The 11,778-nt window shown below is 38.6% G+C and overlaps 1 protein-coding gene across 15 annotated transcripts in view; it reads left to right on the plus strand.

The window, feature by feature from the left end:
* Window positions 1-11,481, plus strand: part of LOC6647057 (tight junction protein ZO-1) — an 87,170-nt gene extending 75,689 nt beyond the window's left edge. For 5 of the 15 annotated variants that reach the window (XM_023178288.2, XM_023178291.1, XM_023178292.2 and 2 more), the window contains 9 exons: window positions 2,602-2,835; window positions 3,114-3,760; window positions 3,823-3,971; window positions 4,035-4,134; window positions 4,939-5,176; window positions 5,254-5,500; window positions 5,615-5,747; window positions 7,555-9,821; window positions 10,605-11,481. In XM_023178288.2, the coding sequence (XP_023034056.1) occupies window positions 2,602-2,835; window positions 3,114-3,760; window positions 3,823-3,971; window positions 4,035-4,134; window positions 4,939-5,176; window positions 5,254-5,500; window positions 5,615-5,747; window positions 7,555-9,821; window positions 10,605-10,828 (4,239 nt within the window). In that variant the 3' untranslated portion in view covers window positions 10,829-11,481. Of the gene's footprint in view, window positions 1-387; window positions 1,604-2,601; window positions 2,836-3,113; window positions 3,761-3,822; window positions 3,972-4,034; window positions 4,135-4,367; window positions 4,628-4,938; window positions 5,177-5,253; window positions 5,501-5,614; window positions 5,752-7,554; window positions 9,822-10,604 lie in introns of those variants that run through there. The other 10 variants (XM_023178296.2, XM_023178301.1, XM_047013571.1 and 7 more) reach the window with 7 other exon arrangements.
* The last annotated feature ends 297 nt before the right edge of the window (window positions 11,482-11,778 follow it).

Genomic DNA, 11,778 nt, shown 5'->3' on the forward strand with positions numbered 1-11,778 from the left:
AGAGGTGAAAAAATCAATTTAAGATCTTCTTTATGAGTAGTCTTCCGATTTTTTCCTCTTTTTTTATACAACTTTTGATAGTTTTCCTTTAGCACGTTTTGAAAACTAAATTATTGTTTAGTTAATAAAAAAAAGATGAATGATTCCAATGTATTAATAGACATAAAACTAATTTTAACTCTCTTATTTTTTTATAATTTTTCATTTATTATTTTATTATTTATTTTCAACTTGGTTATGGTCAATATTCTAATTTTGAATTTTTTCTAACCTTTCTCTATTTTTCCTCTCAAATAATAATAATCTTACCACACTCATACACACACAAACACACACACACACACACATACATACCCACCTATACACATATTCGTATATATCATGTAGTTCCCCGATTCCCCCAATGAAATGCTATTCCCACCCTATATCGCACAGCCATGCAAATTCGCCTGCTGTCGTCGCCCCACCACATCGACCTCGGTTCCTCGCTACAATACAGCCACTCGTCGTAATTCCTTCTCGCTGCAAGCTTACAACGAGAGTAGTGGACAGAGGCACTCGCCACCACCTCCTCGACCACCGCCCATACGCAGCACCAGCGGCAGCAGTCAAGCGTATTCCTTGGGGCCGGTCATTAAGCCAGCTTCCTCGATGCCCAGTGGTCTGGCTGTCAATACGCCTAATCTGGCAATGCCAGCAACAGCGTCTAAAAACAGCGGCTTGACCCTGGCCGATCCCATGGCCACGAGCACGACAACTGTCGATATTGAATATCATAGTTCCCAGCCAAATCTCCTTAGTAATAGCTTCTCGACACGTTCCACTTCGAATTTGGGTTTTATGCCATCCAATCCACCGGCTAGCCGCTATGGCTTACGTCCTGTCTCTATAGAGCGGCGGACCACGCCCTATTACTATCATGAACTGCTCCAGAAGAACGTTTTCGATTCAAGTTTGAATCTACTGCAAGAGAAGAACAATAATCTCAAGCAGCAGGAGAAACAGTTGCAGTCGTCTGCTGGTGATACACAGGGCACTTCTGCCACTATGGCCAAGAGAGTTAATCCGAATCCAAATCCAAATCCAAGGATAACTAAGCCACAGCAGCGTTTGCCCAATAGTGGTAGCATTAGCAGCAGTGCCAAATTGGCAGCTGCCTATGCCTCATATCCTTCGATCAGTAATCTGCTGGGTAATACCGATAGTGATGGAACTTTGGTCGATGATGATGATGATAATGATAATGACAAACTAAATCGGGCTTTTAATAATCTAACCCATCAAATTGCCAGTTTGAATAATTCAAGTAGCAAAAACAACAGCAACAGCAGCAACAACAACAACAACAACAACAACAGCAACAATAATCATAGCAATCTGAATAATCTGATTAATAATGCTGATTCCAACAACAATGTTGGCCAACGTAACGAGTGCATTGCATGAGAATCGGTGTTAATTTAGTTAAGCAAAATCGGATCAAATCAGCAGACGGTTACCCCTCTCTTTCTCTTTCTCTCTCTCTGGTTTTATCTGATTTGTTCAACTGAATCCTTAAAGCTTTTTTTTGTTTGTAAAATTTTGCATGTAGTTGTTTATACTGAAAATTATTCTATAAGGTAATAGCATAGCATGATCCTTAGAGCAATAAAAAAATCAACTATATATCTGTTGTGTACATATTTTTCTGTAGCTTGAAGCATGATCATAATCTGAGAGAAATTGCCATTTGTTAGGCAGGTGTCTCGCTATATTTCTTTACTCGTTACTTTATACAGCGAGTTTCAATGTAAATAAAAAAAGATTTCAATTCCATTTTGTATTTATTATACTAAATACAAGTATCTACTCTTAATTTCAATATGTAACAGAAAGCAAAAATCTCAATTACTCGTTACTTTACTTAGAAAATCTTTTAAAACAGACAAATGGCAATTTAAATCCAATCTACCTCCCTACACCTCACACTCACTTACATTCACCTCCACATCACCCGATATATGTATAACCAAGTTAACCTAATCAATAATCAATTTACATTATCTAGTTTAAGTCGAGAGCATAAACCATATCACTGAGTATTCAGTTTAAGTTTTTGCTAAAAAAAAAAAACAAACCAAAACATATTTTTTATCAAGTTGCTAACTAAATGTTTTTCGTTTTCATTTGTTTCTTTTATTTACATACCAAAATCAAAACCAAAAACCGATACCAAACATCATCATGGTCATTTCCCGCTTAATCATCATAATAATATTGAAATCCTTCTAAACAAAAAAAAAAACACACCACCACAAATAATAATCAAAAACACAAATTGTCCTCGTCCTGAAAAAATATCTTGTGTTTGTCCAACTTTCTTTTTTTCTATTATGCTTGGCAATCCAACAAAACCAAAAACCGAATTCAATCGAATCTCAATCATCAAAAAAACAATATTTAAATATTTTCTTTGTTTCTCAAAAAATACGTTTCTTGTTGCTGTTTTTGAAATTGACTTAAAAATTTACGTAATTTTGCCTACGCGATATTTATTTTGCCGCTAAAACTTTGCTCTGCGCCTAACCTAAAAAAAACCTAAAAACGCGAACGCGAAAGCAGCCTGTAGAATCCCTCTCCGATGATTTCCTATTCCCCATGACCACATCCCGTTTATCGTATGCATCAAGTCCCGAATCCGATTTGGAACTAAGTCCCGGGCCATCCGCATCATTGTCCTTGGGCAATTTACCGCAATTGGTTAAAGCGAGCTCAGATCCATCGATTGCCACTAATCAGGATAACTTGGATAGGGATAGAGACATAATTGGTGAAGGACTACCACCTCCATATACGGTAAGAGGCCAAAAAAACAAAACTCGTGACCCTTCAACAACTCAAAACAATTTAGCATGCGCTTTAACTAAAATTAAATTCAAAATCAAATTAAAATTAGTCCCGAATCAGACCAATCCTGCACCCCTCACCCACACCCTCTTCCGCTCCGCGCCTTTAGATATAAAACACCTTCCCTATCTCCATCATCTATCGATATCAAAACTCTTGTGTGCTAATATATTTTCACTATCCAATCTTCGATCCTCACCTCGACTTCGATGCACTTGTAAAAACAGGTACCCTATGATCATGGCGTTCAGCCGCCACCAAATCGTCGACAGACTTTGGATTCCAGCAAGTATAACATCTATGGAACAAATGTTAACCAACAGCAGCAGCAGCAGCAACAGCAACAACAACAGCAGCTGCAGGCGACACCACAACCAGGATCAGCTGGTGATCTAACAGCCGTACGCCCACAATCATTATATGGTATCAATGCCCCCGATTTGCCGCCACGCATCGATCGTCAATCCAAACCGGGTGACTTGCCCCTGAATACTTCAGGTTCGTCTTCGCGCAACGGCAGCTCGAGTGGCGGCACCTTGGGTCGCAGTGCCCAGGAGCGTCTTTTTGGTTCCAAGCCAATTGTTCAGGATGATGTTCAAGCAGAGTATATAACTCGAAATGCCTTGGTCGGTGGAGTAGTAGCAGGAAACGGTGTCGATACCATCGAAAGGCAACAGCAACAGCAGCAACAACAACAGCAGCAACATGCCTCTCTCGAGCGGCAGGCACGGATGAATGCAGCCCAGCACAAGGTCAATGGTGCTTCCACCTATGATAGCGTCTCCAGCTATGATTCATATAACAATACACAAATGCAGAATCTGGGACGATTGGGACCCAATGCCCCCGATGATCTCAAATCAGTGCCAGCAAGGTAAATGGAAATGACCCCCTTAAATCTTTGGATTCGCTAATTAACATTGTCTATTCTCTTAGTGGTCGTCCCTTGCCGCCTGTGGGTCCATCCCATGATTATGGTCGTGCTCCACACGATCATCGTGGCTTTGGTCCTGCAAATGATTTGAATCGCCAAAGTAGTCCCGGTCGACCGCATTATCATGAGATGAATGCATCCCGTAATATTGGTAAGACCAAATGAAATTCCTGAACGTAACCTTCGAATTAAATTTTAAATTGAAATCTCTTAGATCCTCGCAATGGCACACCGCAACGTCCTTCGAATTTGGGTTTGGATAGCAGTCCACGCAAACCATTGGTGGAAACTAAAACCGATTATGGCAAATATAGGTATGATTCTATATACATTGAATACCCATATCTTCTCTTTCTATCTAGATCTTGTTCAACTAACCAAAATTAATGTATACTTTCTGTTTGTTAACGAAATGTAAACGTTTCTTTTTCTTTTGCCCAACAACTGAATATCGCATGCTTTCGTTTCAACGTAAATATGTTGTATCGTTTTAAATATATACATATGTGTATATATATATTCGTTCATTCCTATGTGATCCATTTAGAAGCTACCATTTATATGTGCCCCATATGTCCCATTTGCATTTTACACAAGCAACAAATTCCCCATCTTGTGGCTTTTATCATCGCCGACCTTTGCATGCATTGAGATCGTCCGTTTCTCCATACGATACACTTGTCTAAGCCCAAAAATGCTTCGATTCGAACATTTTGAACGATATTGCACTTACATATTAATATATGTATATACATAGAAATCCAATCGAAATATAGCAAACACTGCCCTCTTCTTTTGTAAATAGCAAACCGATTCCATTAAAAAGTGCAATAAACGATGTCTATATTGTGCATCAATTAATTAATTAATTTTAATCTCTTACTTATTGTCTAGTTGGTATATTTTAATTCTCACTCATTTTCCTATAATTATGTGAATTTTCTCTTTGTCTTTTGTTATGTCACAAATCAACAACAACATCAACAAAAACAACATCGACTTTTTTACGCTCTCTCTCTATATCTGTATGTTGCACCACATCACAACAAAAAATCCCATAACCACCAATACCCACACACAATCACCGTCACCGCCACCACCACCACTACCTCGTACAGCCGCAACAATTCCGTTTCCCAAGCCGACTACAGCAAACTGCCAAAGAATACCCATGGCAGTGGAGTCGTCCCACCGCCCAATGTCAATGGCAATGGCAATGGCAACGGCACACCGAGCAGCAATGGCAGCGGTGGACCCTTCAAACCGGTACCACCACCAAAACCCAAGAACTATCGTCCGCCCGTCCAGAGCGGTGGTAGCAGTGGCAGTGGTGGCACCACACCCTGGGAAAATGGGGTAAGTGTACAGAAATTTATTGAAAATGAAAGGATTTTAATAGGTTTTTATTTCCCCCACCCTCCTATATTCATTAGGACTCTGGTTCGCCACGTTCCCCCAATGGTTTTTACTATCCACCAACGCCCTCATCGCATCATCATTATGGCCAACAGCAAACTCCTGGCTCACCGCAGCAGCCCACTTATGGCCAGGCCCCGCCACCGCAACAAGCTCAGCCCTATCCATCAGCCAATGGCTACAATGGCAATAGCCATCATTATAATGGTGGAAGCGGAACGGGTCCCTATATAGCACCACATCGTGGCATGCCACCGCCAATTGGTAAGTTAATCATTCCAATCAGTTTTGTCAAAGTGAATTCCAGTCCAGTGATTGAACAGGCTTTGGATTCAGCACTATTCCGAAAATAATTCGATACATGTTAACCCATTTTAGGTAACCTACCACCACACACACCCGAGCGACATGCTCTGGATTTGGCCGGCAGTCGGGAGCAACGTGGTTCAGCATTCGAATTGTATCGTAAACCCCAAATCGGGGCTACAGCCGGGCACCATCACAATATGAGGTAAGTTGGCTCAGATTTCCCCTACTCTATGTACTCCACTCCAAAGCCTCTCCCCCCTCCCATTCACTGAACAAAGAAAGAAAATTTATTTCCAATGGAAAATAGAAATGAACACAACAAGAAAAAAAAAACACCCAAGTGAATCTCTCTCTTAGAAAAATATAAAAAAAATAATACATTTTTAATTCGCCTTCGATTTAACTTCTTCTTTTGCTCTTTTCCCTTCAAACCATTTGTGTTAACGAAAAATGTTTTTATTTTTGTTATTTATGCTATTTGATGCCAGTTAAACAATCAGTCAATCGATCAATCAAACAATCAGTCAAATCATACCGATGCCAATATATTCCATAATAATTCATGCGGTTAATGGTCATTATGTTTTATAATTTTACTCTTTTTTTTGTTTTGTTTTGTTTTTTTACAACTTTGATAAACAATTCGTTGCAAAAATTTCACCAAAACGCACAGAACCAAAGAAAATCAAAACTGAAATCGCATATTAAATAAAAATTTATCATATTGTATTTTGCCATAACCAAAATTATTAACCAATTCAACAACAATATCCGAATAACAACTATTTTCATTGTCAGTTGTACAAAAGTTCCTAAAGTTAAAAAGTAAATACAAATAAATAGAAAATAAACAAATAATAATAAATACGAAAATAAAACATTTTTCGGGTTAACGTAAATTTTTTTTGTTTTTTTTTGTTTTATATTCTTCTATTTGAAAAAAAAAAAACGAAATCCTCTATTATTTATTCTTATCATGCTTTTAGCATTTTGTTTTCTCTCTCATATTTCCCTAAACTGTATTCCAATTTGATCTAAAACAAACAAAAAAATAAAGGTATTTGAATCTAACCAAGGTTTTGGGTTATACAAATTTTTAATTAAAACCAAAAAAAAACACAAAAAAATAACTAACACAAAAAATCATATAAACAAAAATTATATATCATCAATAGAATTTTTCCCTTAATTATTGTTGTTTGAATTACGAATAATAATAACTTGGTAAATGGTATTTCAACTTCTCTCTACAAAATATGCAATATACATATATATAGATATATATATAATACGATATATAGGCAATATATTGAACGATTTGGTTTCGCAACTGCGGAATGTGTGTGTTTTGTTTATAAATTTTTGCAGCAATTGTCCAAAGGTATTTTAAAACCAAAAACTTTCAAAACTAAAGCTGAAAATAATTGATTTAATTAGGAATATAGCAAAAATGTGATTTGAGAAGCGGATTTCAGCTGAAAGTTTTTTTTTGAAATTTTCATTCATGGGCTTATATGGGCAATTGTGTCGATGTTTTCTCCTTAGTTCTTTTAGAATTCATTAAACTCACTGAGAGTAATTACATCAAAGCAAAATAAATCAGTTCTTTTTCTTAATAGTCCAAATATCCAATATTTCAAAGTGTTTCCTTTATATTTAATTTAAAACAAAAGTTATATCATTCATAGTTTAGAAAGAATAAACTAAAACAAATACAATTTTTCCAAATTTTCAAAACGAAATTAAAGCAAATTCTTGTTGAAATATTTCAAATTTTGAGTGTTAATTCAATATTGCAAGTTTTAAAAGGACAGGAAATATATTATAGTTACTAGTGCTCTAACTTATTTAAATATTAATTGAAAGATCAAAAATAATTTGCCAATGCCTTAGAAAATGTCACGTCCATGTAAAGCCAGCACCCAGTTATGCCCCGGAAAAAAAAATACCAATCCGTTTATTACAACTAAATAGAAAATAAATAAAAGTAAACATATAAAAACCTTTAGCGAAATGGAGCCATACGATGAGCGTTATGACGATTACTATGCGATGCCACCGCCACCGCCGCCAGGTGGTCATCCTCATCCAGCACATGCCATGCAAAGATCGCGATCAGCTCCACGTTATCCCAATGAAAGGCCACCACATGTACAGGATCCCAATTACTATAATCACTATGGCACGAGTAGGAGTCATCATCATCATCCTCATCATCAACAACAACAACAGCAGCAGGAGCAACACCAGCACCAACAGCGTGCTGAGTACCATCAGTATTATGATGATCATGGCAGGGAGATTGCAGCTCCGCCTCCACCACTTTTGCCGCACAAGAAAAAGAAATCGGTACTGAAAAGTCCATTGGCTGCCTTGAAGAATGCTCTGATTAAGACGACACGCCCATTGAGGCGTATGAATAGCATGGTGGAGCCCGAGAGGAAGGCAAAGGGTCTAAGACGACAGCAGTCCATGCTGGAGAGGGGTGTGCAGAGGCCCTATTATCCCGATGAGTATCCGACCTTTCCATCAGCGGGCGGTTATCACACGTCTCAAGGACCACCACCGCCGCCTCACCATGATCCGTATTATAGGGGACGCTATCCGCCTCATCCTGGCCAGCAGGACATGATGAATAGCACCTATCAGAATCTAGAGGGTGAGGACATCTACGGCAATATAGTTCCACGCAATCATCACCATCAGCCACCACAGGACAATGGCTATGGCTACGATCAATATGATCTTTATGCCAATCGAGCCTGTATCGATTTGGAACGCCGGCAGGCAGAGGCAGCAGCAGCAGCTGCAAGTCGAATTGGGCGACGCATAGTCCGTCGTCATAGCACCACCACGGCAGATCGCAATGGCGGCAATGGCAGCAGGAGACCCATGGCAGCTCCCAATGGTTATGACCCACAAGACCCACATCAACAGCATCAGGAGATTTATCAGACTCGTAATGGGGCCTATATGATGCCCGAACAGCGAAGGGCGCCCAATTCCGAGGTAATGACCAGACGACGATTCTATCCAGGAGCTGCCAATGAGCAGGGTGGTGGTGGGGCTGGAGAGGATGAGCCCATGTATCAATCTCGTAGAGAAATGCAACGGGAAATGCAACGCAATCATTTGTATCAATCGAAACGAGAAATGCAGGAGAGGATTAGCCAGGGCAAACGCGATATGGAGCGTGAATTTAGTCCACAGAGTAGCAGTCAATCCGAAAGAGATGATCGCTCCGAGCGATCAAATTCGGAGAGCATTTACCAATCTCGGCGAGAGGCCAAAGAGAGCGCCTTAAAGACGCGCACCCAATTGAGAGATCAAATCTATCAGACGCGTCGCGAGGCTCTCGACAGCATGGCTGAACCCATCTATGTGTCGAAGAGGGATGTGGGCAGACCTGCTCCCATATACGAGTCGAAAGAGGAGAGCATTCTGCAGTCACGTGAAAATGAAACGGACGAAAAAAAGGAGAAGGAATGCAAAACAGAGCAAGTGGAGGTGGAAATAAATGTTCAAGCAGAGGAAGTGACAGAAGACACAAGTCTAAGTCGTTCGGACCTGCAGAAGTCCTCAGATACTGTCATTGAGAATCCCAATCAGGGCAAAGCTCCTCTTGTACAGGGCGAAGAAGATGATGATGATGAAGAAGTTGTCCAGGAGGAGGATACCAGTGCTGAGGTGACCACAGAACAGCCCACAGCCATTGAGACTAACCAACACAACGAGGGCATGTTGATGACCAGTGAGGTCTCGCAGCCGCATATCTCCGATGATGTATTCGAGGCAGCTGATCTTGTCTCTGACCTCCAGCCAGCTCCATCGCCGCGCACCCATCGAGCGCCCTTCCACATCTCTAATATCCTAAAGCGTACAGCCCCGCCGCCAAGTTCCCCCATTGGTGACAGTTGCACTTCCATTGAGACTCAATATACCTCGCAAGTCAGCCTTCCTGTGGGCCCGCCCAATGCATCCAGCACACCCTTCAGCAGTAGCATGTCCCTGCCCATAGCCGGCCCGGTACCCACATCTGCTCCGGCGGCAGCTTCCGGCACGAATGGTCCATTCCCCACCATGCCACGCGAACCGAGCACTATGCGAGGCTTCTTTGATTCAAATGGCGGCACTTTGGCCGACAAATTGTGGCATGTCTCGCTGCAGATACCACCGGGCGCCATTCCGCCCGGAGTTCGCCAGGAGATCTATTTCACTGTGAGTGATCCACGCATGGGTCAAGCCGTAGGCGGTCCGCCGTTGGATATGGAAAATGGTTGGTTTACTTGAACATTTTCTATAACCTCCACCAAAACAAAAAAAAAAAAAAGATCAAATTACTAAGTCACAAACCACACACGTTTTTTATAAATAATATTTTGTTTTTTAATTTTGATTGCGAATGATGTTATTATAATGCAAATTAGTTGTGCAGTTTATATGTCTATTATTGATATGTGTAGTTTGAATGGTGGTTGGTAACTGTATTATTTGCTTTATGTTTCATAACTAACTAACTCATTAAACTAAAAACTAAGCTTTCTGCATGAAACATTTCATTCATTACCTCTAATCTTTAGGTATTGTAAATTTCTCTTCATTTATGAATTCTATTTCTTGAAATTACTTCCTGAAATGTGTTGTACTTGGACTTTTGAAATGAATCACTACCGAAGGAAACAAAAGAGTTCTTAAAGGATTTTGATATTATTTATAGGATACGCATGATCGATACATTTGTGAAGTGTTAACTTTTTACATCTTTAAAAAATTGCATGACAAAAGTGATTCATTTCAGAGTAATTGTCGCTGTTTCAATCTCTTTAATTGCTATCTACTGTGTGTTTTTTATCTGTCCCAATCTGTCTTTATTTCACACACTTTTTATCAATTGTATTTATGCCACATGAACTGTCTATTTTTGAACCACTATACAATATTACACTATCTCGCGCAGATATAACACTTGACACAACCAACCAAGAAGCTATATACTATTTTATAAAGTAGATATATATTTTGACTTTTGTTCTTTATCTATTTTATGCGATCTCTCTAGGTGAAACAATGCTGTCTCCTCTTGTGATGTGTGGACCACAGGGCCTTGAGTTTCTAGTGCCTGTTACCCTCAATATACCCCACTGTGCCGGACGTACCGCTTCATTGGGTCTAGCCCTAAAGGCCACAGATAGTGAGAAGAATTTGCATACCGAATGGGATAACATTGATTTGCCTAGCAATGCGGCTGCCCACACAGTATCCGTCAAGGTGGATCACTTCTAATCTTAATCTACCCACATATTAAGTTACGCCTCATATACACACAAACTCGAACACACTTTAACACGATTGTATATAGTTTCATTCGAATTCCACGACAAGATAATATAACTTTGGGCAATGCATTATACAAAAAATAAAAATTATAAATAATTTAATTTAATATTCTTTGTAAATTGTGCCTTTAAGTGAACGATTGGCCCTGCTTTTTGACATAAAACAAAAATTATATTAAGTCAACGATTTGTACAATATGAACAGTAATTAGATTTTAGTTTTATTTTTAAACAAAGATGAAAAAAAAACAAATAATTTTGTATATTTTAAAGAAAATTGAGCAAACGAATATGAAGAATATGTATGGAAATCTATTTTATAAATTTATACATAATTTATATTGCGTTTTTTTTAAATAATATACCTACATATATTTTATTGCATTGTATTTCTCACATTTATTTAGCAATGTATTTGTCATCTCCTACCCAGAAATATTTTTATTACATTTGAAATTGTTAATTATATATCGAGAACTATATATTATACACATATTTATACACAATTTTGTATTTATACGCATAAAATGAAATGATTATTAAATACCTGGAAAGCTTGGGAAAATATAAACAAAATAAATAATAAAACGCATAAAAAAATAAATATAAATTTCCTAGATTGTTTTTGATGGACAAGCTGAATCCTTTATATAAATTTTGACTAAATGAGTCCATTTCCAATAAAGTGAGTATTAAAGTTTTCCCGATCCAAGTATATTTACTTTATATCAAAACGATTTATATACCTGGAAGGGCTGGAAATTGTAATTGTATTTTAGGAATGTATTTACATTTAAGGACATTTCATTAAATTTCAAGAAAATCTGATAATAATGCTCGTTGATATAGCTGAATTCGTAAGGCCATGTAGGATTGTGTGTGAGTACCTTCCAAAAG

The sequence above is a fragment of the Drosophila willistoni genome, chromosome 3R, assembly GCF_018902025.1.
Source record: "Drosophila willistoni isolate 14030-0811.24 chromosome 3R, UCI_dwil_1.1, whole genome shotgun sequence".
Taxonomy (NCBI): Eukaryota; Metazoa; Arthropoda; class Insecta; order Diptera; family Drosophilidae; genus Drosophila; species Drosophila willistoni.